At 42.6% G+C, this 27,916-nt stretch overlaps 1 protein-coding gene across 5 annotated transcripts in view; it reads left to right on the top strand.

Moving 5' to 3' along the window:
* The window catches only part of ankrd6b (ankyrin repeat domain 6b), a 94,620-nt gene that overhangs the window by 37,411 nt on the left and 29,293 nt on the right, over positions 1-27,916 (top strand). For 2 of the 5 annotated variants that reach the window (XM_079643063.1, XM_079643061.1), the window contains exons 2-5: positions 6,803-7,034; positions 20,521-20,619; positions 23,043-23,141; positions 24,025-24,123. In XM_079643063.1, the coding sequence (XP_079499189.1) occupies positions 6,909-7,034; positions 20,521-20,619; positions 23,043-23,141; positions 24,025-24,123 (423 nt within the window). In that variant the 5' untranslated portion in view covers positions 6,803-6,908. The other 3 variants (XM_079643062.1, XM_079643059.1, XM_079643060.1) reach the window with 3 other exon arrangements.

Genomic DNA, 27,916 nt, shown 5'->3' with positions numbered 1-27,916 from the left:
GGTGTCGAACTCAATTTCATCGCGGGCCACATTCGCATAAAGGTTGCACTCAAAGCGCCGGTTGTAACTATATAAATATATATAAAATAATGTATTATATATAACATTATTGCCTCTGAATTGGATTATTATCAGATAGGATAATAACTTAGTAATTAACTACGTCTGAAACAGGGGCGGATCTAGACAAATATTCATGGGGTGGCAAGAGGGTGGCAGGAGAATTTCAGGGGTGGCATCCCCTGGCAGAAGTATATGCTGATTTAATCGCAGTCATATCAATCAATGTTAACTTGGAAAGCCACAATATTGATATTTTAACTCAATAACATTAGGTGACATTATTGTGACACATCAGTAAAGCCTTAAATATAAATATATAAGGTGGCACACGTAATTTAATGAATTTTAACTGAATGAGTTGGTTTAACTCTTAGACCAGCAGGGTTACCAAATATGCAGACTGCTGCAATAAGTACATTAATTAACTGTCTCATCGATGTGTGTCTGTATGAATATGATAATATTAACAATCATATTATTCCTATCAGCTGTCAATCACTGTTATGATTCACATATTCAGTGTTATTATTAAATAAACTATATTTTTTGGAGGAGTTAATGATGAACGTTCCTCAAGATGCTTGCTCACCCTCCTTCAAATTTGAAAGACCAGTAATTACTATCATAATTCAAAAGAATCAAAGGAACAGTTCAGCGCCCCACGACTTCATTGCAAACAGTTACAACCTTGACTTTACATCAGAAAGAACAAACATTAAAGAAGTGACTAACTGCATCCATTAGGGTTAAAAAAAACGTGTATTCAGCTAAAACATACATCGCTGCAGTTATTATCCAGTGGAAAGCCCTTACCTACTGGCCTAGTTAAATCAAAGTGGTTACTTTTTTTGGGCTGGGCAGTGAAGTTTTACACACCGTCTTATTTGACTTTCTCAGTACTTGAAACTGTTTTTTGGGGGCAGACCCCCACAAAGAAGAAACCTATATTTACACATGTAAGGTCATCTTCTTAAACAGTTTATTATTCTCATCGACTCATCCATGAGCAGAGCATCAAGTTGGCATGCCTATAACAGCTGAATGTGGCGATTACCATCTTGATCAGCAAAACGCCACACAAACTTATTAAGATTTAAAGCTATGGTGCGTTTTGATTCAATGCTGAGTACAGTCAAACTTGACAGGCTCTTCTTTGTCATAGTAGACCGCAAACAGTTGCGGCGCCAGAGTATTTGTGTTGGGTAATCTATGGTCGGGCTAACCCATACAGTGGTGGGGCTCAAGTCAGTATTTGCAATGTAATTACATACACGCTCCCCTTGACAGTGAAACGCCACGCGTGAGGTTTAGATTATTTCCCTGTCTAAATCCAAATTGAACTGTATGAAATAAAAAGGCACATTTGTCTTGTAGTAAATAAAAAGAGCGACCTGGAGCCAATCCTGCAATTTCCCCACAGGTGAAAGAGTTGAAAACCCAACCCCTGCAGGGGGGTCTGGGGGGATTTTGCCCCAGGAGATTTTTTGAAATACTAACATCAAATACACATTCTGGTACTCTCTTGAGAAGAAAAATAAATAAATATATATTACTACACGACGTATTTTAAAAAATGAATGCCATTTTAGTTTTTTGTTACTTTGTTCTGAAAGCTGAACCTGCTGCTCCTCACAGAGAGGAAAGGAACGAGGCTGTGTGAATTACTTTACATTGTGGATAAGGATGCATAGCCCCCATTGTTCTGTGTGTCAAAATGAAAGACAGCCCACACACCTATCAATCATCAAACCGTGGGGTCTTATAGTTGTACCGATGTATATCGATATGTACTACAGCAAAAGTATTCTCCGTCGGGACTTCCTGCAACAACACAACGCCGTTATCGTGATTCTGATTGGCCAGAAGATATTATCAAAGATGTTCTATTGAGAAGACGATCACTACGTGACAAAAGTTTTCAAAAACGTTTCTCTTCGTTATTTCCAGACAAGTGGCTACTGAAATCAATTTTACTAACTGCTGTCTGTACAATTTACTCCGCGAGTTGGCAGACTTTATTTTGCTTACTTTAACATCATTGTTCATGGTGGGGCTAAGCCATTTATTGGTATGGCTGTAGCCTACCCCAGCCATACCCTGACCGCAAATACCTCATTCCTTCTGTCTACTTGTATCCGAAATGCTTCTCGTGTTGCGCTGTCCTCCCGTTCAAATGAAATCGCCGCCAATCATATTTCCAAGCTCGCGCCAGGGGGGGGGGGGGAGGGATTACAAGGCTCGCGTCTTGTGCTGCATTCACTTGCACTCGGACATTAGAGATTTTCTCTCGTAAATGTCTGATGAGCCACAACTTTTCTTTCAAAACAAAGCTGCCAAATGGGGTGGCACCCCGTAGAACCGCCACTGGTCTGAAAGCAGAAGTCCAGGGCAAATAATTTCAAGTCTCTCCAGTGCACATGTCACAAAACGAGATGCATTGTGGGACATGTAGTTGATGGGCAACCTGCTTCTGTAAAGTGGCATGTAACCGTATAATAAACATATTATATTCTTTGCAAGCTCTTGCGGGACCACATAAAATGAAGTCGCGGGCCGGATTTGGCCCCCGGGCCTTGAGTTTGAGACTCCTGGCTTAACCAAACCTAAATTGATTGACTTACAAATCGATCTCCCAATAATAAATGATATAATATTTTCTTAGATTTACCCCCCCTGTCTATTCACATAGGCTGAACCACACAACTTCATGTTTTTGGAATCTTGTTGAATTTAAAATGAACTAATGCAGTCTTCAGAAACAAATATGACTCACTTGTTATGACTTGTTTCCTTGAGAATCATTGTGATTGAAAAAAATGCAGTCAATTTGGGGTTTGGGGGGGGACCTGGATTATTTGCAACATCCAAAAGGACACACCAGAAAAACATGAGAACTGCTTGCTTAAAAAAAGACAGCCCAGTGAGTGTCAGAGGGGATCAGAGGCACATGCAGGGATGTCTGTAATTACCCGGCCCAGGCATCATAGAGCCACATTAATCCACTTAATTGAGGGCAACTATTGAATGAACACAAGACTGTGAGAACCTCCCGTGGCAGAGAAGAGGCCGCTGTGGCTGGTATCAATATCTCAATAGCAGAAAAGTTGTAAATGGAATGTCCCTGCCTCCTATTGGTTCTTGTTCCCGCTTCTACCCCCTTGCGTTTTAGGCATCCCCCCTATTATGACAACACATTATTGCAGAGAGCACAAATCTAACCCCAAAACATGGCAGGTTTTTCTGTTTTTTTTTTCACAATATGATTATTGCCATTTTCTTATATTGTATCAACAATAAAAAAACGAAATATGTACTTCACACTTAAATAAACACATACACACACCCTTAACTGGCGCTAGTACTAAATAGCATACATATAAAATAAATATTTTAGAAGAATTTCACACATTTCCTTTCAGAGGCACATCCACATTCCCATCCTTCATAATGATATATGGTTCCCAGAGCTGTACCTCCTGGCTTGAAGAAGTCCAAATTCCAAAAGTTTGGTCCGTTCTGAAGTCTGTTTGAAGTCCTTTGGATATATTCCAAGTGCACAAAGTTAGACGTTTCAAGGGACTTTGAAGTGAAACATCTCTGACTCCTGAATACATCTTTCCTGAAGATTTGACAAAAGACAAAGAAATAACTATCCTTTCTCATCCAAACACTTTGTCACGATCACAGGTACAGATCAGAACCCAATAGCACGACTCAGATACAACCAGTTTTTAGCAATGTTCAGTTTATTCAGGTCAGGAACAGGCAGGATCAAAACCAGGAAATCCGTCAGACAGGCAACCAAAACCAAACAGGGAGCAAGCAGGAACTCGAGATCCGAATACAGGCAGTCAGGGGTCAAAAACTGGGCAGGACAAAAATCTAGGCTAGAGAATAACACTCACTGGAGAGCTCGGCGGAAAAGACAAGACAATCTTGCAAAGGACAAGTGATAGTGAGGTGGTATAAATACTGTGGGGTGATGAGGGAATGAGTAACAGGTGAGGGGAAGGGCTGGGAAGACCAGGTGAGGGAAGTGAGTTGATTACAAGGGCCTGGAGGAAGGCGGGATCTGAAATGACAGGAGAGTTAAGATTAGCCAAACCAAAAAAAACAACAATAGATGTGTCTTAACTTGTGACACACTTAATGCATCATGTGAAATATTAGCAGCCATATGATGACGTTTGACAGGATTTATGTACATTCTCATGAACCATTTATATTGAAGTCATTTGAACCTATAGCATGTATGGTCTGACTTTGTGCTTTTAGGAAAGCATGGTTCCAATCTGCCTCATCAATATCCTCTTTTATATCTGACAGCTTGATAGGACTTTAAAAACCCTAACCACTGTGTTGACAACATTTCTTTATCAAATGATCAAGTCAAAGGTAGTTTCTGATCTTCTCATAACACTATATTGAAATTTCTTGATCAACCATGTGTCAGCCATGTCAGCACTTCTCTATGGAAACCTCGGACTCAACCGTTTGGAGGCGGTTTCCTTTCTGTGTGTACTGTGGTCTGTTATTGTGTTTTTCTCTTGAGTGGGGCTTAGTGAGCCTGGATTATCCTGACCACAATTCCAATTTTACAGCTCATAAACACTTCATGCTTTGTAACATTTCAAATAAAAACCCTCCTCCAAAATACAGCGTTTATCAAAGGACAGAGCCCTGTATTGTATGTCCATATAATTGGGTGTTTTGACAGAACCAATAAAATGTATTAGAGGCTTTTTGATTAATAACAGTCCTCATGTCCAGACATGCTTTCAGCGTCTGTTTTCACTGCAATTATTACAGGCTCATTTGATGACTTCATTGATAACATTGAAAGAATTTGATATTGGAAGCCCACTTACTAGAATTGAAAATATGTATGATACTCCGTATCTGCTATAAGTGTGTTGGTGTTTTAGTAAATTCATATATTAAACTTGTTTAGAGATGGCATGCATGGAAAGAGCACCAGCATATGCCACTCAAATAATAGTGTTTTTTGCATATTCTTTTTCTTTTTAAATTAATACAGTTATGCTTACATTAGGGATAGGTATGGGTTCCTGGGTAGATATAGAATAATCAAATGTTGTAATAAAAACATATATAATACATATTTACGTAGCGGTTTTCTTTAAAGGGACAGAACCATAGCCAAGATAATGTGCTTATAGCGTCGGACAACGTTCATGTTTTCAGTCAGACATCCCTCCAGCTATCCTGTGGATGTTAGTATGCTCCTTGCCTCTGCATGTTTCAGCTCAGCAGCCATAAACTAGCTGCATTTTTGTACTTACATACATACTCATTTAGTTGTGAAAAGTGGTGGGGACACTTTTTTCAGATACAAATAATACAGTATTGCGCACAACCCTTTTTTTACACCTTAGTTTCCCGTATCTATTTGTTAGCAACACCTGTAGACTGAAAGTGTCATGCTGCCGACTTGTCGCAGAAACCATTATACAGCTCTGAAAAAAAAAATTAAGAGACCACTCTAAATTGTTCTTAAATCTCAATCTCTACATGTATGGCAGCCATTCCGTGTCTGTTGAATTCCAACACAGAGAAATATTGTCAGTAGTTTATAGAATAAAATACTTAATTTTTTTATTTTACTCAAACACATTCCTATAGTAAAACCAGAGAAACTGATAATGATGCGGTGGTCTCTTCATTTCCTCCAGAGCTGTATGTGTAGTGGGGGGGGGGGGGGGGGAATTATTGAGGAAGCCAACAACCTTAGATTTATTTAGCATTTAAACATGTATACTAAGCATTCTAGTACTCTGGGAAAACAATCTTAGATTTATTTAGCATTTAAACATGTATACTAAGCATTCTAGTACTCTGGGAAAACAAAGCAAAAAAGACAACATTTACTTCAGGCAAACCAGCCCAACAACACTGTCTCATGCATGTTTTTGCTTCTGCAAAGCGGGAGCAATTCTGTTTTTACAAAATTTAGATTTCCAAATTGCACATCTTGGGTCCCCTGAAATACACCAGACAACTGTTAACAGATAACATCTTCTCAAGGTGTACATGTTAACCTGTGCAAAAATAAACCAGTGTTGTTGTTTATTACATTTCATGCTATTTTTCAGAACATTTATAAAAAGTAAATCTTTTAAAAAGTGATGGGGACATAATTGGCCATTTTAAAAGGTGACGGGGACAAAATTGGCCATTTTAAAAAGTGATGGGGACACGTCTCCAGCTTCCCCAGTGTAAATGACATGTAAGGTAGCTAGTGTGTGTGTGTGTGTGTGTGTGTGTGTGTGTGTGTGTGTGTGTGTGTGTGTGTGTGTGTGTGTGTGTGTGTGTGTGTGTGTGTGTGTGTGTGTGTGTGTGTGTGTGTGTGTGTGTGTGTGTGTGTGTGTGTGTGTGTGTGTGTGTGTGTGTGTGTGTGTGTGTGTGTGTGTGTGTGTGTGTGTGTGTGTGTGTGTGTGTGTGTGTGTGTGGTGTTGCTGCAGTTTGTTTTATGCCTCATTGTGTGAAGAGTTTGCTTCTTAGTACAGCAGGCTCTAAATCTCTGACCAAATTTGAACCCTGTTCCGCTCTCATTATGGATTATTTCTGTGGCTCACATGATCCAAGTGGACTGTCTGTACATGGTTTAACAACCTGGACATGTCACTCTGCCCTCCTCCCTGCTTCCTGTTTATCAGCCCTGTGAGCGCAGCACATGCCGGCTTGTTTTCACTCCATGTGTTTCCTGTTCTTTTCCCAGCTGCACTGAGAGGATGAAGGGGAGGAATCCTGGCAGTGTGTGGAGTTTGTAGAAACAGCAGCCCTGGCAGCCATTCGGACTCCTGCTTGATCACTCTTCCTGCTTCATGAGGCAGCAGGATGCAGCTGAGGTCCTCGCACTCTCCGAGCGCCTCATCTTAGCCTCACACAAGGGGCACGCTGAAAATGTGGTCCAGCTCATCAACAAGGGCGCAAAGGTAGCCGTCACCAAGGTGAGTGAACTCTCCAGAGTCTGATTATTACATTATTAGAGGTGATGTCGCTGGAACCTTGTACATTTGATTTGATTTGCTTACCAAAGGGGCCAAAAAGGTAGATCACCTCCACCTGCAGTTCTCTGGTGTTGTCTTGCCAACAGTCATGACTCTGAGAGGCTGCTAATACACTAGCATGGACTCTTTGACGAACGGCTCAAACGATTGACGAAATTATTTCCGTTTAACTACTGTTAACTGATCAAATGATTTCAGCTCTAATTAGATCAAGATTACTTCAAAAACTGCTGACTGGATTTCCATTCAATTTATTTTCCATTTGTGCTCATTAGATTCAAAACATTTTTAATAACAACACATATTAGTTTCCGTTTGCAATGTTTGTTCCTGATTTGTATTATTGATGGATGAGTGGATTTGAAAAAACATATGAGTTAAAAAAAGTGTTGACTGTTCGACCACCACCCTTGACCCATTCACACAGTTGTCTCTAGCACCAGTGCTTGAATTGGGCCGGTACTCACCGGTACGCAGTACCGGCACTTCTGATTTTTACCCATGTGGTATCGGCACTTCTTACTGAGTACCGGCAAGGTGCCGGTACTCAGTAAAATGCCGGTACTCAGCCGCCGGCAATATACGTATATATTGTAAACGCAACGCAGCGCAAATGTGGGTCTGACTCTGCCTCACAGAGGGTGACTGGCTGTCTACATGGCGTGGCCGGCCGACATTGCCACTTTCATACAGATCATACTAATGCCCTCGATTGGTCTCTGTGTGTCATTCAAGCTCGGGAGGGTGTGTGTTGGTGTATGTGTGGCGCGAGCGAGCGAGAAAGCGCGCGCACCGGTTACGTGTATTGTTGTTAGCATCTGGTGCTAGCTAGCTGCGCTAACGGATATAAGGAGCTTTTTCAACAACAAGGTGGAGGGAGAGTCCTTTGCTGTCAGACTGAGAGGCTGATAACTACAGCTCTGGTGAGGTAAATTACTCTCTGAGTCTTTAGATAGTTAACTTAGTTTAAGTTATCTCAGTGGGTCTCAAACGGTTCGGTCACTATTTATGTAAACACATATTTCCATTTGAGGGGGTAGTGATAAGTAAAATATGCATGAATAATACAAACAAAATGTTAACTAGGTGAAAAAAGGTAAGATAAACTTGTTGAGAGCTAAAACTAGTCTTTGCTGTTGCCTCAAAGAGGAGATGGGGGGAGAGGAGGGAGACAGGAGAGGCCGATTCAGGAGCCCAGACACACTCACAACTATAAATGAACCAAAAACAAATAAATAAACAAGTTTCAATGTTTTTTCATATTGGATATTGTATGTTATTGGTTATGGCCATGTACTTATGATTTTATGATTATTTAAATGTATACATTTTTGTTTCATATGGGTGTAGTCTCTTTATTTCCCCCTCAAAATGCACCAGATTGATGCATTTAAGTCCAACATTTAAAAAAAAAATCTTACCGGGGAAGCATGCCTCCGGACCCCCCTATAGGATTTGAGGCCCGGCCCCACTGTTCCCAAATAGATTTGCAAATTGTTTTAAATAGTAACCCATCTCCATATGTTTCTTTTTGGGTAGTAGATTTAAACTAGAGGGCTATCACTTTGTGCAGCAACGCTATTGACAAATAAATCCAGCAAAATGGCACAAAAAACTGGTAGTGGCCTCAGGGACGAGGAGTCATTTAACCAGCCAGTAGGAGTCAAGCTTTACTTTCTTTTATATCCATAAAGAAAAAGTAAATCTGTTTACAGTTGTTTCATATGGATGTTGAGAGGTATCCATATATCTCTTCATTTTGCTCTCAAAGTGCACCAGATTGATGCATCTAACTTCAATATTGAAAAAAAAAAAATCGGGGGAGCATGCCCCCGGACCCCCCTAGACTAGAGGGTGTCAGGTCCACTCCCCACTTATAAAAATAGCACTTTACCACTGCACCCCCTCTAATCTCAGATGCACCCTGAGTCATTTTGTTTAAGTACAGTGAGCCTTTCTAAAATATACAGTAAAGAGACAAACCCACCAGCATTATAGGATATACTATGACTTTGTGCCAAATACTTGTTGCTGATTTAGAGTACTGGCACCTTTTTTATTCCAATTCAAGCACTGTCTAGCACAGTATGGACTGTGTCTAGTCATGACTCACTTTTACTTTTCTTGGTTTGTTAGTATCAAGTCAGTTTGAAAATGAATTGGACCAGAACTTAAAAGCAGCAATTATCAGTGTCTTTTCTCTTTCTCTGGACCTGAACCGAACAACAGTGAGGAAAACTCAAACAGAGAAATCTGAGAAGTGATCAGCCTGCAGCAGCTCAGCTTCATCCTTCCTGTAAACGCGGCCTGTATTATAGTGTCTGCGTGTTTGGGTGTCGTCTTACTCCCATTTAGGGTGACCAGGTCCCAACAAACCAAATGTGGGACAAGGAGTATGTTTGTGTGGGACAATGTGGGACAACCTCTCAACAGCACCCCAGAAAAAAAATCTCTATTTCTATTCTGTTTCACTTGGTTTATTCAACAGCATCCAATAAATAATGACAGAAAGTGAAGTCAAAATGCAGTAACAATTTAGTATCTTGATAAAGAAAAGTAAACTAAGGCTAACCAAGGCAGCAGGTATTATTCACTTCAAGTGTTTAGAGATGCATCTTCCTAATTCAACTAGTGTATTACCTGTAAAAGTAGGTACAACATAAATTAATAGATAAAATAAAACCATAAATACAAATCAAAACTGGCCAGGAGGGAACAAAAACATAATAATACATAAAATAAAATAGCTTTCAGTTTATCCATCACAGCAACAACAGGTGCTGAGTAGGAATGTCTCCATAGAGTGTGATGTCTCTTTTTGAGCGACACGTTTCTTGTGAGAATCGCATTCTCTGTGTCTTTTGACATCGTATTCACCGCCATGTGAAATAGAAAAATTACTCTTGCAAAGATTGCAAAGAAATCTGCACTGGCTTCACCCACGGGTAAGTGTTTTCCCAGTCTTTGTCGTATGTGCATCTTCTTTTCTTCTTAGCTGTAGTTTCAGTTTCCTCCATTTTCCATAACCTGCTGCGTCGCCTGCGATATTGACTGACTTTCGTTGTTGTTGTTTGGCGGGGCCGCGGGGGGGTGTGTGTGACTGAGTTACTCTCATTGGTTAACACTTGACCAGCACCCGCCGTGTGTTACAATTTGATTGACAGCAAACACACCCCCATGATGATAGCCTTCTCTGCTTTCTCAACAGCCATTGGATAAAGCTGCTTTTAGAAAAGGGTTTTAGCCAATCAAAATGAAATATGCGGGACATCGTTTCAATTTGCGGGACGCACCAAAAGTCGTGAAAATGCTGTGCATTCCCGCGCAAAGCGGGACATCTGGTCACCCTACTCCCATTGTGTCACTGAGTTACAGTATGTGACTGATAGATGTGCTCTAGTTGATAAAGCAACGTGGTTGGAAAGGTTGCTTCAAAAGATATTCCGCTAAAATTATCATTAGAATCTCAATTCGAATATTACAATATTAAAGTTACCTGATAACTTTCTGTTACTTTTGGATACCTCAATATAAAATACAATGCAAATAAAGACAACATAAAATAAATATTATACATATTAAGCATACACAGCTTTATCAAATCAGGTGTCCACCTTGTGCAATTTAAAACAAATATATAAAAAAAGGAGAATGAAAGTAGCCTTAATGAGATCCATAAAGCAGATGCAGGCAGTACAAACGACCTATTCCCAGCATATACAAATAATCTACCTCTCGATGCATTAGATGTTAACATTTCCACCCAGTGAAAGCATTCTCTGTACTCTGTCATGATAAAGAACTGAACGGCAAAGAGGCCCTTGTATGCTTTTTTCCCCTTTCTCCTGTAGTGTGTTATAGATTTGTGTGCATGTACATGGTCTGCAAAGGCTAAAATCCCTGTGTTCCCTGTGTTCCCATTGAACTCCTTTGTTTACTTCCGTAACATAGTGACATCACTTTAGCCGCTTTTACACCGGAGTACTTTTCCCTGAGGGAAGGTTAGGCAAATGAAGCCGCTGACGTCACTTCTTCTGCTTTGCATTTACTGGCAGGACGCAAACAGCTTCACGGCGTATACTGCCACCGGAAGTCCCCGGAGTTGGGGACTGGCTTCAGTAGAAGCTGCTGGGACTCCATGCAGCTTCTACCGAAGCCTTCCGAGTAAATCGCCAGAACGCCGACACCTCCTCATCTCCACCGCTCCCATGTTTTTTTTTGTGTTGCCATAAGTTATTCTCTCTCCGTTGGTGAGCTCATGTTAGTGCTAATAATGCTAATGCCAGGAAATACAATGGCGGCTTCAAAAAACTTTTCAGAGTTTTACGGGGCGTGGTTTGCAATTCGCCCAGCTAATATAAATTGGTACTTTTTTGGTTCCGCCTCTCTAGCAGGCACTAAAAATGGGGGTAAAAGTTCCCGGCATTAAGCACTCTTTTTGGTGTGAACGCAATATACGGGGTACTAACGGAACTAAACGGGAAAAGTACGGGGAAAAGTACTCCAGTGTGAACACGCCTTATGTAACACTGGCACTTCTATTGGCTAGCGCTCCAACACATTGTACACGATAAGCTAAGGGTGGGACACCTCTTAGTGGTTAATCAATCACAACAGAATCAGGAACATCAGCATAATAAAGCCCCTTTTAGCTATGTTTGTTACGACTGGAGCACAGAAAAACTGATAGGACCCAAATGCACGACTCCAAACAAAAGATGATTTAAAAAAAAGGTTTTTACTGCAGTGATAAACAAGGTAATCCATTCACAAGGTTCAACAATGATCTGGCGCTTGGCACAGGGAACACACAGAATATATACACATACAAGGGACTCCACAGGTGCAAACAATAAGGGCGGTGCAGGTAATCAGGTCAGTGAACAAACTGACAAGGTAGGAGTCGAACTACCTGAAATGAGAAAGGAAATAAAAAAGTAAAACAGGAAGTGGCAGACACAGACTTGACAATATAAACTAACAGAGAAATAATATTAACAAATCTGACGAGACACAACAATGTTTCACTCAAAGCATGTGCTTCTTAATATATCACTCTCTATTTTAAAACATTGTAATCCTGCTAGCAATGCCCTTTTCTTTTTTTATAAACCGGTATGCCGATTAAGTCTTTTTTTTTTTGTACATGTATTCCATCACATTATAGCAGATAGCCCAAGTCTGTGTTATTTAGGATGGATGAATGTCCAGTCTGTCAGCAAATTTGTCCGCTTCCAAAAATGTCACATAATCATTTTGCTTTGTTCAGTCATTGAGAGATAAATCACTTTTCCACGGGCTCATCTGCATCCTAAATGAATTGACACAAAACAGAGCATGAAAGAGAGCTGCTCACATATGAACACAACCCTATCATATTTCAAACTTAAAATAATGAAAATAATGTCAGCTGCGTCACATTCAGCCGGCCTGCTGCAGGCTGTTTTGGAGAAGTGTGGGGGTCACACAGGGATATGCAAAAACATCTCCTCATATTAACACTGACTGTGATCTGCACAACTTGCTGTAGTTAGCAGTCATTTATGAAAATGTGTTTTTTTGTGTCAATTACCAGTCGAGAATTGTAGGATTTGCAAACAAGTTTATTTGCATTACGGCCCGTCCACACTACAGCTTCGACAGCTTCAAAAACAGTTTCCAACGCGTCTGCCCATTCACTTTGTGGGTGACGTCACATTGCCTCGCTTTTCGCCGGACTGAATTGTGGGTAGCATAGCGGTCCGTCGGTTATGGCTAGAAAGGATCCGTCTAATGTAAATATGACGTCACGTTCTCGTTCTAACTCTCGTTGTAATCGGAGCGGCTCGGCTGTAATCGGAAAGGGTCGGGGTGGGCGGGACGCGGGAAGATCGCGGGAACATCGAGAAGAGACGTCGTTCTAACTCTCGTTGTAATCAGAGCAGTGGTAACCACTCAAAGTCCTCAAGAGATAGGAAACGACAGCAGTGTGGGACCTTATTGCGGGAAATTACTGAGCACACATACCACCTACAGGATGAGACGTTCATGTGTACAGTGATATCAAGACTAAATGATCTTTTGGAGGACGTAAAGCAACACACCCCACATGACAGTAGTCTTCCTCTCACCTTCACGCCCCCCCAAACACAAAAGGCAGAAGAGGACCTTAACACCTCTCAGTACCAGCCATCGTAGACACCCTTTTTCAGGCCGGGTGGGTCATAAAGCTGAGGTCATGAGATCCAACTACAGAGTGGACAGCTTGAACAAGATTTTAAAAGCTAAGTCCCCAGAGTCTAATGCGGGAGGAGCAGGCAGGGGTACGAAGAGGAGGATAGATGCTTTAGGTAAGAACAAAGTATATTTACTTTTGTCATCTCCTCTATATTCACAAAACACAGCCAATCGTCCATTCCAATCCTATGTGACATGGCACAGTTCATTTCACTCCAATAGAAACTGATATAAAAGAGACCATTAGTCTTCTCATTGTGCTTATTGCTGTGGATAGGTGTTAACTATTGTTGTTGTATTGTATCATATCAAAGGTTGTTTTCATCCAAGGCACCACCGCCAGGTGAATGTTGGAAGCTTGGAGCTGTAAAGAGGTGCTAAGTAAAACAACCTTTTGAATCCATTGCATGTGATTGATGTAGTTATAAAAAGAATATCATAAGCTGTCCTTACAGTCTAAATATCTAACAGCAAAAGGAGGAGAGGAGATGAGGAGAACAGAGGAGAGGAGACAGCAAAAGGAGGAGAGTATGAGGAGAGGAGAACAGGAGAGGAGAGGATACAGCAAAACGAGGATAGTCTGAGGAGAAGATGAGGAGAGGAGAACAGAGGAAACAGGGAAAGCAGAGTAAAGAGCAGAGTTGAAAGAGAAGTTGAAAGCAGAGCAAACAGTAGCAGGAGAAGTAGAGCAAATGTCAAATTAACTTTGAAAAGTATCAGCAAGAAGATCAGAGTTGCATAATGTTATTTTGTTTTATTCGTTACTGTTATATTAATGTTGTATGTTCATTTTTGTACATAGGATAATAAAGATGATCTTAACCTTGAACTCGATTCATGACCTCATTTCATTATTAAAACCTTAATATCAAATTACAGACTGGATTCAAATTAGGATCTCCAAATGTGTTGATGTAATGTTTGTGATAAACTGAAGGATAAAGTGTTCCTTTATGTGTTGAGAAAATTCCCCTCCCTCTTAAGCCAAGTAAGGTGTTTAAAAAGCCTCTTGGATCAGCTGGAAAATACATCATCACAAAGCTGAAAACAGCTGTTTCACTTTACCTTTGAAAGATACGACAGAGACAAAGCGACACATATATGATGATATTATAGAGTATGGTGCATTGCTGCAGATTAAACTACCCAACGGGATATAAAAGAGGTAAACACATCTACAGCAGTAACATGCAACATACATTTTATTGCACCAGGAGCTATCTTGGGACTTTTACTGCAACAACGTTGACTTGCCTGTGAATACAAAATAAACCATAGTGTTGCTGATCTACAGTGTTAACAAGTATTTACATATTTAATATAGTTTAGTTTCTCGCCATCCCAAACGTAAACATTCAGCCACGTGACTGCACTTCCGAGCCGCTCCGATTACAACCGAACCGCTCCGATTACAACGAGAGTTAGAACGAGAACGTGACGTCATATTTACATTAGACGGATCCTTTCTAGCCATAACCCGGTCCGTCTCCGCCGTCTCCGGCTGCAGAAGTTGAACAATGTTCAATTTCTGTAGCCGGAGACGCCGGAGTAGCCAGCGCCAGCCAATCAAATCCCGTTTCTGAAAATCTGACAGCTCAAGCCCTAGCCAATCAAACTGCGTCTAAGCTGGGAGAGATATCCCGCCGTTCGTTTCTATATTTCAAGAAAAAGATGGAGGAGAAACTAATTATCGCCGTAGCAAATCACCCGGTTTTGTATGACCAGACCCTCTTCACCTACCGGGATACAAACCGGAAGAACCAGTCATGGAGGGAGGTGGCAGAGACAGTGGGTGAAACTGGTAGAGAAGAAACGTTTTTTTTTGCTTTCTATGTCCGGGGCGGGACATTCATGTGATTGGCTGTTGGTCGCGGTGCTCGAATAAAATCCCCAAGCTTCAGACACGCCCAGCTCCAAGCTTTTTTTGAAGCTGTAGTGTGGACGGGCCGTTACAATGCAACTCACCATGTACACATGGCATACATACCACGTTATTTTTTAGACATGTGTTACTTCAATTTAGACAGTATGTCAGGCTAATCCATTCTAGCCAACACCAACCTAATTTGCTGTCTGAAATGAGGACTGTAGCTGGAAAACTATCATTTAGAGAGTTGGTCAAAACTCTGTCTTGGTTTGATTTTGAACTATAAAGATCTATAATATGTACATGACATGGTGCTGGAAGACTGATGCTAAAGATACATGTCCTTTCAAAAGCTCAACATCCCTCTTGCTTCATGTTCCATATAGGCACAGCGCCAGGATGTCTTCTCTCCTGGTGCTAAGGCGGGGCTAGACCAATAAGTGGGGGTGCTAAGAAACCGTTTTTTTTACTTCAGTTTCTTTATAAGGAAGTTCTCGTTGTTTTCCATAGAAGCTGATCTAGCACAAACCATATTCGAATTACATTTTTTTAACTGAGTTTCTTTTAACAAATAAGTACAAGGTACATCGGCAATGACAACAACATTGAAGGCACCGTTGCTTCCCACGGTGCTGAATAGATACCGCCCGAGGGAGAGAAAGGTCCTGATCCATCCCACAGTTATTGTTATGCAATAGCTTTGGGTTACTAAAGTCTGCTTATGGCTATGTTGTATCAAAGTTAGTGGGACAATTCAATGTGTGTGGTGCTACAGTCAGTGCTTTGAGTCGGCTGGTAGAAGCAAAACACACCAACAGCTGCCTGACTTTCTCTTCAAGTGTTTCTTGGAAAATCCACTTTGTGTATTACGGATTGAGGAGTCGTCCAGACTATATTTTAGGTTTAGGTAAATGTTTTTTTCCTTTTTTATTTGTTTAGAGAGTTTAAAAAACACATTAATAGCTGTTGCATTAGCCTCCAGTATGGAACTATTTTACCGCTGTATACTCCTAATGACACCTGACGGGGCTGAACCGGGGCTACCTAGATTTGTGACCCAGTCAGCCCTCCTTGGTTCCATAGGACATGAAACATCACTCTTTCTGTGGTGCAGATTCCAGCATTACCCTATGAACAGCATTGTAAACATCAGATTGCATAATTTAAAGCTGAAGGTAAGGAGCTTTTATCCCAGGAGGGGAACGTCCATGCATTTATTTCCACTTATTTAGACATCTTTCTTGCACCGCTCACTGGATTATCTAAAAAGCATCTCAATCATTTTTAGCTACTCTAGAATGCAGCTGATTTAGTTCGAACTGAAAAAAAGGAATACGATAATGGAGCACCTATGCTGTTTAAGGCCCTACATGGTCTAGCAGCGCAGTATCTTTGTGACATGCTTGTGAGCTATGAATCAGCTAGACTTATCATATGATCTGCTTATTCCCTGCCTCTCATCACTCAGTCATTTAGCCAACGCAACACTGTGCAACGATAAATCTGATCTTATCAGTGCTATCTGGAATAACTTGTCTGTGGTGGCTGGAGAGTGCTTCCCCAAATGATTTAGTAGCAACCAGTAATACTTTCTAGCAGAGGGTGAAATGAGAAAAATCAATGACACTCTTGTTACTTGTTCTTTAAAAAGGACAGCCTGACAATGTTTTTGATTGGAACCAGAGGAACGGCTCACCTGCCTCTGTCCAACGGTAACACATAATATACCTACAAGCACCTCTTAAGCTGAAAAAAACAACATTTCATGGGTTTAAAGTTGAGTTAAATTGCTGGACTTTTTCTGGACCAGGCAGTGACTTTTGTGAGTCTTGTGGTTGTCTTCTGGATGTGTCTCTCTCAGGGTTTGGGGGATTTCTGCCATGTGCCACTGAGGATAGTACAATAGACTGTATTTATTTAGCACTTTTCCAGTCTTTGCGACAACTCGAAGGGCTTTTACTTATTCAAGTCAGCATTCACCAATTCACAGACATTCATACAGAGGCAGAGGCAACCCAACAAGGGGTCACCTGCTCAAGGGACTCACACACACACACACACACACACACACACACACACACACACACACACACACACACACACACACACACACACACACACACACACACACACACACACACACACACACACACACACACACACACACACACACACACACTGGCCATGCCTACGTGAGCAACTTGGGGTAAAGTATCTTGCCCAAGGATACTTCAATATGTTGAATGCTGGGGATCAAATCACCAAACTTCCAATTGGTAGACAACCACAGCTGCCAATATGACATTACCATATTGCAAACCACAGCATAGGACTTATAGATGCTTTGCTGTTACAATATTAGAAGACATTAGGGTCTCAAACTGATAACCTACCATAAAAAAGATTTGAGCATTTAAATGCTTTTTGGGGGGTTTTCTCTTTCCTGTAGTGTGTAATATATATTATTTATTGTTATAGTTGCTTCGGATAAAAGCGTGAGCTATACGAAATATAATGTATTATAATGTAATTGTTTCAAGGCACATGTGGCGCAGCTTATAGTTCATCTTTACAGTTGTTGGTTAAATGTTTCTGATGAACTTCAATATTTTTCTTCTTGGTAACAACAGGTGTATAGAGAACCGCAGTGGCGCGTCCTAAAACCCGGAAGTAAACTCCTTCCGGTTCCTTCGACAAAAATGCAATGCAATTTCTCCATAGGATTTTGGAAAATAGCTGGAAATAAGGTCTGTGGTTGACACACATTTAAGAGACGGAACACATTTTGTTCAGCCTGATAATATCCACATGTCTACCCTACTTTTATAATTTTCTAATCATAAATCTAGTAGCCAGAAGCAAAATGCTAACGTTATGCTATAAACGGACTACAGCAGGGTCTCTGCTTCAACGTCACGCCAACTTAAGATCCATATTCAAACATACAGATTCTAAATGGTACAAGTTGAAGCGTTTGTTTGAACAGTTTGCAGGAGGCAGGTGCTTGCTTTCAAGCAGAACAGGGCAAATAAACGTAGCAGGAGTGTTTACGTTATCGGTGTAATGACGTAAAACGGCCTGGACAACTTCTGTAGTCCTACTCAGCCGCTTGTTAACAACCATTGTTTTTCAGACACGTCCACTCTTCAAAAACCACCAGCGGGGTCACTGCTGATGTATTTAATGTCGTAGAACAAAACGTGATCTGTCTCTTCAATTTGTGTCAAACACAGACCTTATTTCCAGATATTTTCCAAAATCCTATGGAGAAATTGTCTGCTTTTTGTCGAAGGAACCGGGCGTGGAAAAAATGCTAACTTACTTCCGGGTTTTAGGACGCGTCACTGCGGTTCTCTATTGTGCTGCAGGTTTCCTGGATTCAAACATATTTGAGGTTTCAGGCACATATGTAAATCATTGTTTTAAAAAAGAAATCCTCTTATTAAAATCAAAAGAGAGTGCATGTAAGGCCTGTGCTGGGCACTTGTGTGGATGCAATTCCCTGGAGGACTTTGAGATTACCCAAAATATTGACTACCACTGAAAGACTGCCCCACAGAGCCACAAGCAGACCTGGGTCAGGGGGCTACTGGCTACAGGCCTCTGTTTACCTGAGCTCTGCTGCTGGCTCCATGCCAGGCCCAGAGTAACTCAAGCTCAGGGCCACATCAACACAAGGAGCCCAGCTGCACCCAAACAAAGCACGGAGCTCCACACGGGGAGATAATACCTGGGAGTTATGCGGCATGCGCTGTTGTGTGGGAATACACACATGATCTGTAATTAAAGTGTATTAATACAGATCCCCTTGCATCTTGTGTTTTAAGTTGGAATGGTGACATCCTGCTCTTTCATTCTTCCTAATGCAGTTCATTATATAGGATGAGAAATTCAGGATGTCAGGATGTTTCCGAGCTTTTACCATAATCCTCCAAACCGTTATTATTATATAAACGTCTGGCATTACCCTTTTGAGGCAGACCCCTGTGTTCCAGAAACTATTAAGCATCAGTTTGATATAGAGACAAACACCATTCATTACACTAGTAGCTCAAAGGATAGTTAACTCTTAAAGAGGACATATTAGGCTCATCTTCAGGTTCATATCAGTATGTAGTGTCTCTACTGGGACATGTCTGATGCTTTAATGTTCAAAAAGCTCTTTATTTTTCTCACACTGCCTGTGCTGCAGCACCTCTTTTCACCCTCTGTCTGAAACAGGGCCCAGTCTGCTCTGATTGGTTAGCTGGCTGGCTCTGTTGTGATTGGTCAACCTCTTAGAGATGTCCCGCCCGTTAGCCTCTCAAGTACAATGTGTTGGAGTGCGAGCCAATAGAAGAATGAGTGTTACAAAGTGATTCCACTATGATATTGAAGTAAACGAAGGAGACCAATCATGGTCTTTCGGGCAGTGGGAGGGGAGGGGAGAGTGTGTGAGAGAGAATCTCCGTGCGCAAAGCATTGTGGGGATTTTAAGACCACGGAGGATACACATTTGCAACAAAGGACGCCAGCCTCGATAGAATTCCAAGCATCCTGGACATTGGAACAGTCCTTCGGTGGGACTCGATGACGTAGCATCCTTGAAATAATGGCTCTGGAGCAGCCTTCCTCGACATTGAGAAACACCCAGGGATTTTAGCTTTTGCAGACCATCTACATGCACAAACACCTAGAGAACACACTACAGGAGAGGGAAACCCCCAAAAGCATAACAGGGCCTCTTAAATCTGTTCTCGATCTTTAACTCCTAATATATTTTTATATTCATGACTACATTTAGGGATCTCAACTAAGTGTAGTGAAGTCTCTCATGCCTTTCTGTGTGTACTTAACTGCAGATATTCCAAAGATTTAGCTGTAAAAATACAATGCTTTGAGTATTTCCACAGATATTCCAATTGTTTCTTATGTATGCATACCACCAAAGAAACGTTTTTTTGTCTGGGGGTTATTTCAGTTAACTGATCCTCTAAACCTCCTAATGTTAAGTAACCTTTTATTTTGAGGGCCCGCCCACAGATCCTTAAATTGGCAGGATGCAGAGTTTATCCTCCGCTCAGCTAACATGAACATCTGTGCAGATCGTGCGCTATTCTCTTGAACCATGGATTAAGTATTTGTTTGTGTTTTGTGGACTCATTACTGAGATGGATTGTACTGTGAAGCAGATTTGTTACCGTGGTCCCATTAGCTGTGAGCACTGTAGCGGTATGTGGATTGTGAATGTGAGAGTGGGACGGCGGAGGTGGGGCCTTTCACTGCGGGTGTTTCTGTACTTATAGTATGTTGTGCTCACTCTGATGTTCTGTCCACTGAGTTGTGTGTGTTTTGTGTCCGCAGTATGGCAGAAGCCCCATGCACCTGGCTGCCTACAAAGGCCACATTGAGGTTGTGCGTATCTTGCTCAAAGCCGGCTGCGACCTGGACATCCAAGACGACGTGAGTACATCCTCTGTCCGCTCGCCGTGTTCCCACTGCTCCTCTCAGCTCTGACTGCAGTCCTGACCGCTGGTGGAGTCATCTTTTTGATCTCAGCTCTTTTTTGTTGGAATTATTTTTAAGACATCGGGAATAATATCATTGCAGTCCAGCGGTGTCCAAACTTTTTTTACATGCTTTAAGAAAAAAAACAGCTCTCCATAGGGTTTCATTTATTTTGTTACAAACAGTGTTGGCAGCTCATCCCTTAACACAGAAGCCTCAGATTGCTTATGATGAGGGGAAATAGGAAGGGCATACTTCAAGCTGGTAATGGAAGTAAGTTATTGGGCTTTTTCTATCAACTAAAATGTGTTAGAAAATGTTCTCAACTTTAATTGACTGAATGTATTTAAAATATTGGGCTTATACACACATGAATACTGTGTCCTATACTTTTACACATATATTTAAGAAGTACAATATAAGACAAGAACAAGTTTAAAGTGTGGGCCATATTCCATTATACTTTTAGAAGCCGTAGTTTGTACACCCCTGCTGTAGTCTAATGACCTCTAGTGGTCTTGAATGGGACCCTTTGGACTGCCCACTTGTGGGTTTGCCCTTAGGATGCAAGACCCCCTTTCAGACAGATAGTGATAACCCAGATCTCTGGAATGGCCAAAATAACTCTCTGTGGTCGATGAGCTCCGCAACAGGCTGCAGTCCCTCCTCTAGGACTGGAGAGAGCAGGAGGGGCAGACTGAGGCAGGAGGAGGAGGAGGAGAGAAGACAGAGGAGGAGGGCTGGGAAAGAGCCTGGAGGATCAGGGAGAGTGAAGGAGGTTAGCCAAAACTGCTCCTACTGAGCCAGCGGAAATCTGACCCCCCACCCACCTTCCTCCCCTGAACAAACTCCTCCACCGCTGCTGCTGCTGCGCTTCTTATCTAGCTTTGATTCACACTCTCCTCCCTCCTCTTTCTCCTCCATCTCTCATGGAAATCATTGCTCTCATGTCCAACCTGCTCTGCTAAGTGTCACTCACCACTGACCTGCTGAATTCCATTTGTGGATGAGCATAAATGTGAGCTTCACCTTTTCTCTTGGACTTCACTCTGAAAAAACAGAGACGTTAACTTCAACTAAATGTATTTTTCAACAAATGTAACATAACTGTACAAGGTCAGTTGAAAGCAATAATATTAAGTTGAACCTATGTAAATGTGATAGTATTGCTTTCAACTAACTTAATACAGTTGTGTTAAATCTGTTGACATAATACATGTATTAAAGTCAACGTTTCACTTTGGTTCAGTGTGTGTCACTGTATGGTTACACTGCGCCATATTATTAACACAATTATTTTTTTCACGGCTGTTATAACTCCGCTGAGCTTGGGGACATATGGTGTGTGTTTTTAAAAAAGAGCTGACAAAAGTGTCAACATTAAAAGCGATTTTTTTATTAGGAAATGCTGTACATGCTTTAATATATGGTAATGTATTACTACTTTTAGTAATAGTTTAAGTACATTTGATTTCTTCATTTTTTTGTTTTTCATCTGCTCAACCATGATACTGGTGATAAGATGATGTTTAATGTTACTTGTAAAATTGCAGAATTCATCAAAGTTTCATTTCTTTTTAGCATGCCCACTGCTGTTCCCCCGAACATGCAAGAAAGTCGTAAAGCAGGGCTCATTTCAGTGACCATGCGTTTAAACCACATGTAGATACATAAAGGCATTAGTCCAGGAATTAGTTGTAGCCTGAGTGAAAACAACAACTAACTAAGCAATGCTAAATTCACCATTCAACATTTTAAATACTGTTTGATGGGATTCCAAGAGTATGATTAGAAGGTCAAAATGAATGTTCAAAATTGTCAAATATACAGCTGGAATCAGGATCAGTTTAGCTTAGCATAAAGACTGGAACCAGCCAGGCAGCTGAAGCTACTTAATAGATTTAGAAGGGAGTTATGAGCTGGAACCGTATTCTGATGAACAACTGTGTATCCATCAGCTGCCACTCCTCTGCAGGAGGACACCCAGCTATCTCATGGTTGTTCAGTCTCGCAACAAGATTTGTATCCAGCATTGCACTTAATTCTTATTTTGTTTACTGTAAATCAGCTTAATATAAACGGCATGCACTGACCTGTCAAATCCATCCATCCATGTCTTTGTACCACTCAAAGTAAGCTGGGATAAAACCATAATCCCCCAAAACTAAACTAATCTACAAACTATCCCATAACCTTTGTACATTTCAACATTTGTATTTATTTTAAATCTTCATAGCATAAAAATGCCCCTGCAAGAACCTAAATGCCACATTTGGGCTCAGAGGTTTTTTTTAAGAACTTGAGTAGTTTATTATTGAGTGTTTTTTATCACTTACTGTTAGTCAGTGTCGTGTGTGTGTGTGTGTGTGTGTTGGCAGGGGGGGCAGACTGCGTTACAGAGGGCTGCTGTGGTGGGAAACTACGACGTCATCAACGCTCTCATCCAGGAAGGGTGTGCACTGGACAGACAGGACAAGGTGCAGATCACACACACACACACACACACACACACACACACACACACACACACACACACACACACACACACACACACACACACACACACACACACACACACACACACACACACACACACACACATACTGTACACATACACACGCACACCCAGGGGCACAGGGGGATTTCAAATCCATCATTAGGAATGCATTGAAGCATCTGATAATCACAGAGAAACCAGTGCGCCTGTAATCTGCTTAGCCTCATTCCCACTTAAAAATAAAGTTGTGTGTTGGTACGAGAAAGGAAATGGTGCATTAATAGTGTATTTTAGAACATACTTAATGCTGCACCAGTGGGTACAAATAAAACCCAGCTAGTATTACCATGCATGCTTTGATAAAGCCCATTTGCATATAAGTACTTTACAGTTGGCTTAATATAAATAATCACACTTTCTCTTCACACCCCATGCTGACATACTGTTGTACAAATATATACAAATAAATGTGAGATTAACACATTATCAGTTGTCATGGGTTGGATTTGTCCAAAATTCTGAAACTTCATGAAACATATAATACAGTTACTCAAGTCTTTTGACTTTAGAATATGGATATTAGTATCAATCTAGAGTTTCATAACAAGGGATCCAAAGTGAGTTTCTTTCATTGATAATACTGAAGCTGAAAACCCACATTGGAATCAAAACAAATGCAGTAAGTATGTGTACAACATGATTGTGTCCCTTCATATTATGCCAGGAGAACATATCTGGTCAAACATAGGTGTAAAAGAAGCCATTATCAATGTACAATAAAGTGTTTATTAACCTGTAAAGAACAGGGCTTTTGTGAAGAGCGTGAGTTTGGCTGTGGTTGATGAGGAGTTGTTGTGTGTCAGGATGGGAACACTGCTCTCCATGAAGTGTCCTGGCACGGCTTCAGCCAGTCGCTCAAAGGCCTGGTGAAGGCCGGAGCCAACGCTCATGCAAAAAACAAGGTGAGTCTACCACTTTAAACACAGCACTGATTCAATGTGTTTGCAAAGTTGTTACACAGTGTTACGGCCTGGCTCATAGGCGGCAACAAAGATGGGAGACCAGACAGTTTGAGTGTAACAAAAAGCATATTTATTTACTATAACAAAAACCAAAGGACTTCAAAGAAACCTAAGCAAATTTGGAAGTCAGTCATCAGTAATGATTGCTTGTATGGGTGTGTCAAAATGTGCAGAAACAAAGCCGTGGCCGTGCCCAACAGAAGAGTGAGAGGGCAGTATGGGTTGGTGTTGGCCTTTTATGTAGACGGCCCAGGTGTGGCTCATTAGGTTGATCACCTGAAACACAAACAAGAGCCAGCCAGCAGAACACAAAGGCAGAGACCTCTAGTGGAGTGGAGGGGGTCGTAACAAAGCAAAAACGATCCCAACATTGTCATTACAGATCACTCAGGAGTTTTGCTGCAGCAAATTTACTTTGACCTGTAGCTTATGTTGCTAATGTTAGCTAACTCTGATGAATGTATTTAAAACAATAGTTACGGCTGTAACTACGGTTCTATAAGTCCCGGATGACCGCCAGAGGCAGTGCTTTAGCACTGGATATGTCCATCGCACGCATGCGCAGTTCGAGTACCTAATAACAACAAATTCACTTGTGACTCACGTGACTACGGCTACATAGGCCGGCGTCATTAGTGGATCGGTTCCCAGAATCTTCTCACGAGCACACAAGAATTCTGAGTGACCAGAAATTCTGGCGGTCATCCGGGACTCATAGAAGCGTAGTTACAGCCGTAACTATCATTCTATTTCGTCCCTACTGACCGCCAGAGGCGGTGCTTTAGCACTGGATGACCTATACCAACCATGTTATGAAGAATCCAAGCCCTTGCTCACTACTGGAAGCAGCGGAGCTCGGCAACAGGACCACGCCAAAAGGATGGGGAGTGGCGACATTGACCCGGTAGAACCTGGAGAATGTGCCAGACGATGCCTACGACGCCGTGGTGCAGATGGTCTCCAGGGACACCCCTCTCAGGGCAGCCCAAGACGTTGAGATGCTCCTTGTAGAGTGACATCTCTCCTCTGACGGCAGGGGGGCGGCCACTGGCCCCATAGGCATGTGAGATTGTATCCACAACCCAGTGGGACAGCCGCTGCTTGGAGAGAGCACAGCCCCTTCTCGTGCCGCCATGGCAAATTAAGAGCTGCTCTGACTGTCGTATATGGGGCGTAGCACCAATATACGCCTCTAGGGCACGCACAGGGCACAGCAACTCAAGCGTGCTGTTCTCCTGTGGGACGTTAAAGCGTGCCAGCTGGATAGGCCGATTGGAGTGGGCAAGTGGAAGCACCTTGGGTGGGAACGCCACGTTCGGCCAGAGGGCAACACCCGAGCCATCGGAGTTCCACCTCAGGCATGTATCGCTCACGGAGAGGGCATGTAGCTCTCCAACTCGTTTCCCTGAGGACGTGGCAAGCAGAAATGCTGCCTTTAAGGACAGCCACTTAAGCTCCACCAGGGCCAGGGGCTCGAAGGGAGGAGATGATAGGGTATCCGGCAGCAGGGACAGGTCCCAAGCCGGAGCCCTCGGGGTGCTAGGGGGATGCTGCCGTAAAGCCCCTCTCAGGAAGAGGGACACCGACCTGTGGCACCCCGCCGTGGCGTCGTCGACCCGAATATGTCGGGCAGAAATAGCAGCCACATAAATTCAGAGGGGAGTGAGAACGCCTACTATCTAGAAAGGACTGTTGTCTGGACAACAGCGTACATGCTGTCCCAAGGAACACGCACATTCTTGCCCCCCAGTTGGGGTAGAAAATGCGTGAGTGCAAGCTGCACAGCCCGAAGCTCTAGCAAGTTGACATGGCGTGCACCCTCCTGGGCAGACCACTGACCCTGAACGGTCCTGCCCTGCCGTACTGCACCCCACCCTGAGAGACCTGCACCTATGGTGTCGGTCTCCTGGCGGGATGGGATGGCGCACATGGGCACGCCCATCAGGAGATAGGCCCTGCCCCTCCAGTGTGACAGAGAGTGGAGTCAACGCTGCGACGCCCTGACTTTCCTGTGCCTGTGCCACTTGGCGTCTAAGTGAAGGCTGTTCAGCCACATCTGCATGGGGCGCAACGACAGCTGGCCTAAGGGTCCAATGGCTGAGGCAGCCATCAGTCTGCCCAAGGGCCGGAGGAACTGAATATAAGGCACCATGTTGCCTGGCCCACGTGGAAGTAGGCATCCCTCAAGTCCACGGTTGAGACCCACTCCGCCTGTGCATGTGCTGTGATCAGCATATAGAATGGCAGCACCTTCAGGAATCTGTTGATTCCTCTGAGGTCCACGATCAGGCGAAATCCGCCGACTTTCTTGCTCCCTAGAAAGTACACAGAGTAGAACCCCCTGAGCTATGCAGAAGGACGGACAAATTGGGCCAGAGCTAGGGCCTCTGCCGGATCGCTGACGACTGTCATTTTGGCCCGGCCGAAGGCTAGGGGCCGGAACTGCGGTTCGTACCCCTGGGTTAAGGTGAAAACCACCGAGGTGGATGAGTGGGCCGCTGGGACCTGCGCAGACCACCACTGTAAGCTGGTGGCTGAGAGCGGCTGCTAGAGGGGCCCCTAGGCCTGCTGGGAGTGGGCACAGGCCTATGAAGACCCAAGAGCTGCTGCCTGGTCTGCCTAGCTTGGGCAGCACGCTCCAGTGCCTACAGGGCAGCGGCCCCAAACAGCTCCCGTGGCTTGACTGGCACACTACGGAGGACATGTCTCCGACAGTGGTGACTGAGCAGGTCAAACCTGGCGACGAGTCTGCACCAATAAGGACATAACTCGTCCCCATTCCCTAGACCAGGGGTGCCCAACCTTTTTTGAACCGAGAGCTACTTTTAAAGTTGGCAGTCTGTCGAGATCTACCAGTCCAAATAGAGAGGCGTAGCCATTACTGACAGCCTACTACCAGGTAAACACACACTTCTACTTGTATAAAACTGACCTTTTGTCATGGATATCTTAACCTTGTCAATACTGTAAAGATGTACAATTAGAATAATCAATAATAAACAGGTGAAAGCAAACAGAGTCTTAGTAGTTCTTTATACAAGCTTGTAGGTACGGTCATGCAAAGTACAGAGTCGTTTGCAGGAGTGGACACAGGGGCAAATGTGTGTGTCTGTTTTATAGAGGACTGTTGCTGTGTAGAGAAGAGAAAGAGATAACTCTTTCTCCTGACTGTTATCTTACAATGCTCTCATAGGGAGAGCCGCATTCTTCAGGTACGACCTTGGCAGGAAGCTACCGTGTGATACAACAGGTCGAGTTGACTAAACAGTTTCTCAGCATAATATCATCATATGGTTTTACCATATAAAGTAATATAAGAAATTGCTACTAGATTCCCCCCTTTTGATCATACTCTGATCAATCATGAAAATAAAACAAATGACAGGATAGACTAATATAACACATCAATTAATACACCCCAAGATGGCATATGCTGAGAAGTCATTGACTGAGTTTTGATGTGATGTGGAGAAGGAATATCCTGAACTGGGAAAACATGCACTGATTTAACTTTTGCCGTTTGGTTCTACTTATTTGTGTGAGGTGACCTTCTCAGCTTTAACACACATCAAAACCAAGCAGAGGAACAGACTGGATGTGGAGACCAGCCTGGTCACAGCTGTTTCCACACTGCCTCCAGAACTATCAAAGCTTATGAAAGACAAGCAAGCTCAAGTGTCTTATTAAAGCTCACATGACTGGTGAAAAGAAACTGCTAGGCCTATACTGATTC

Source organism: Notothenia rossii (assembly GCF_949606895.1).
Source record: "Notothenia rossii genome assembly, chromosome: 8".
NCBI lineage: Eukaryota > Metazoa > Chordata > Actinopteri > Perciformes > Nototheniidae > Notothenia > Notothenia rossii.
Note: the sequence above shows the minus strand (reverse complement) of the source record. Positions and strands in the feature narration are given on the sequence as shown.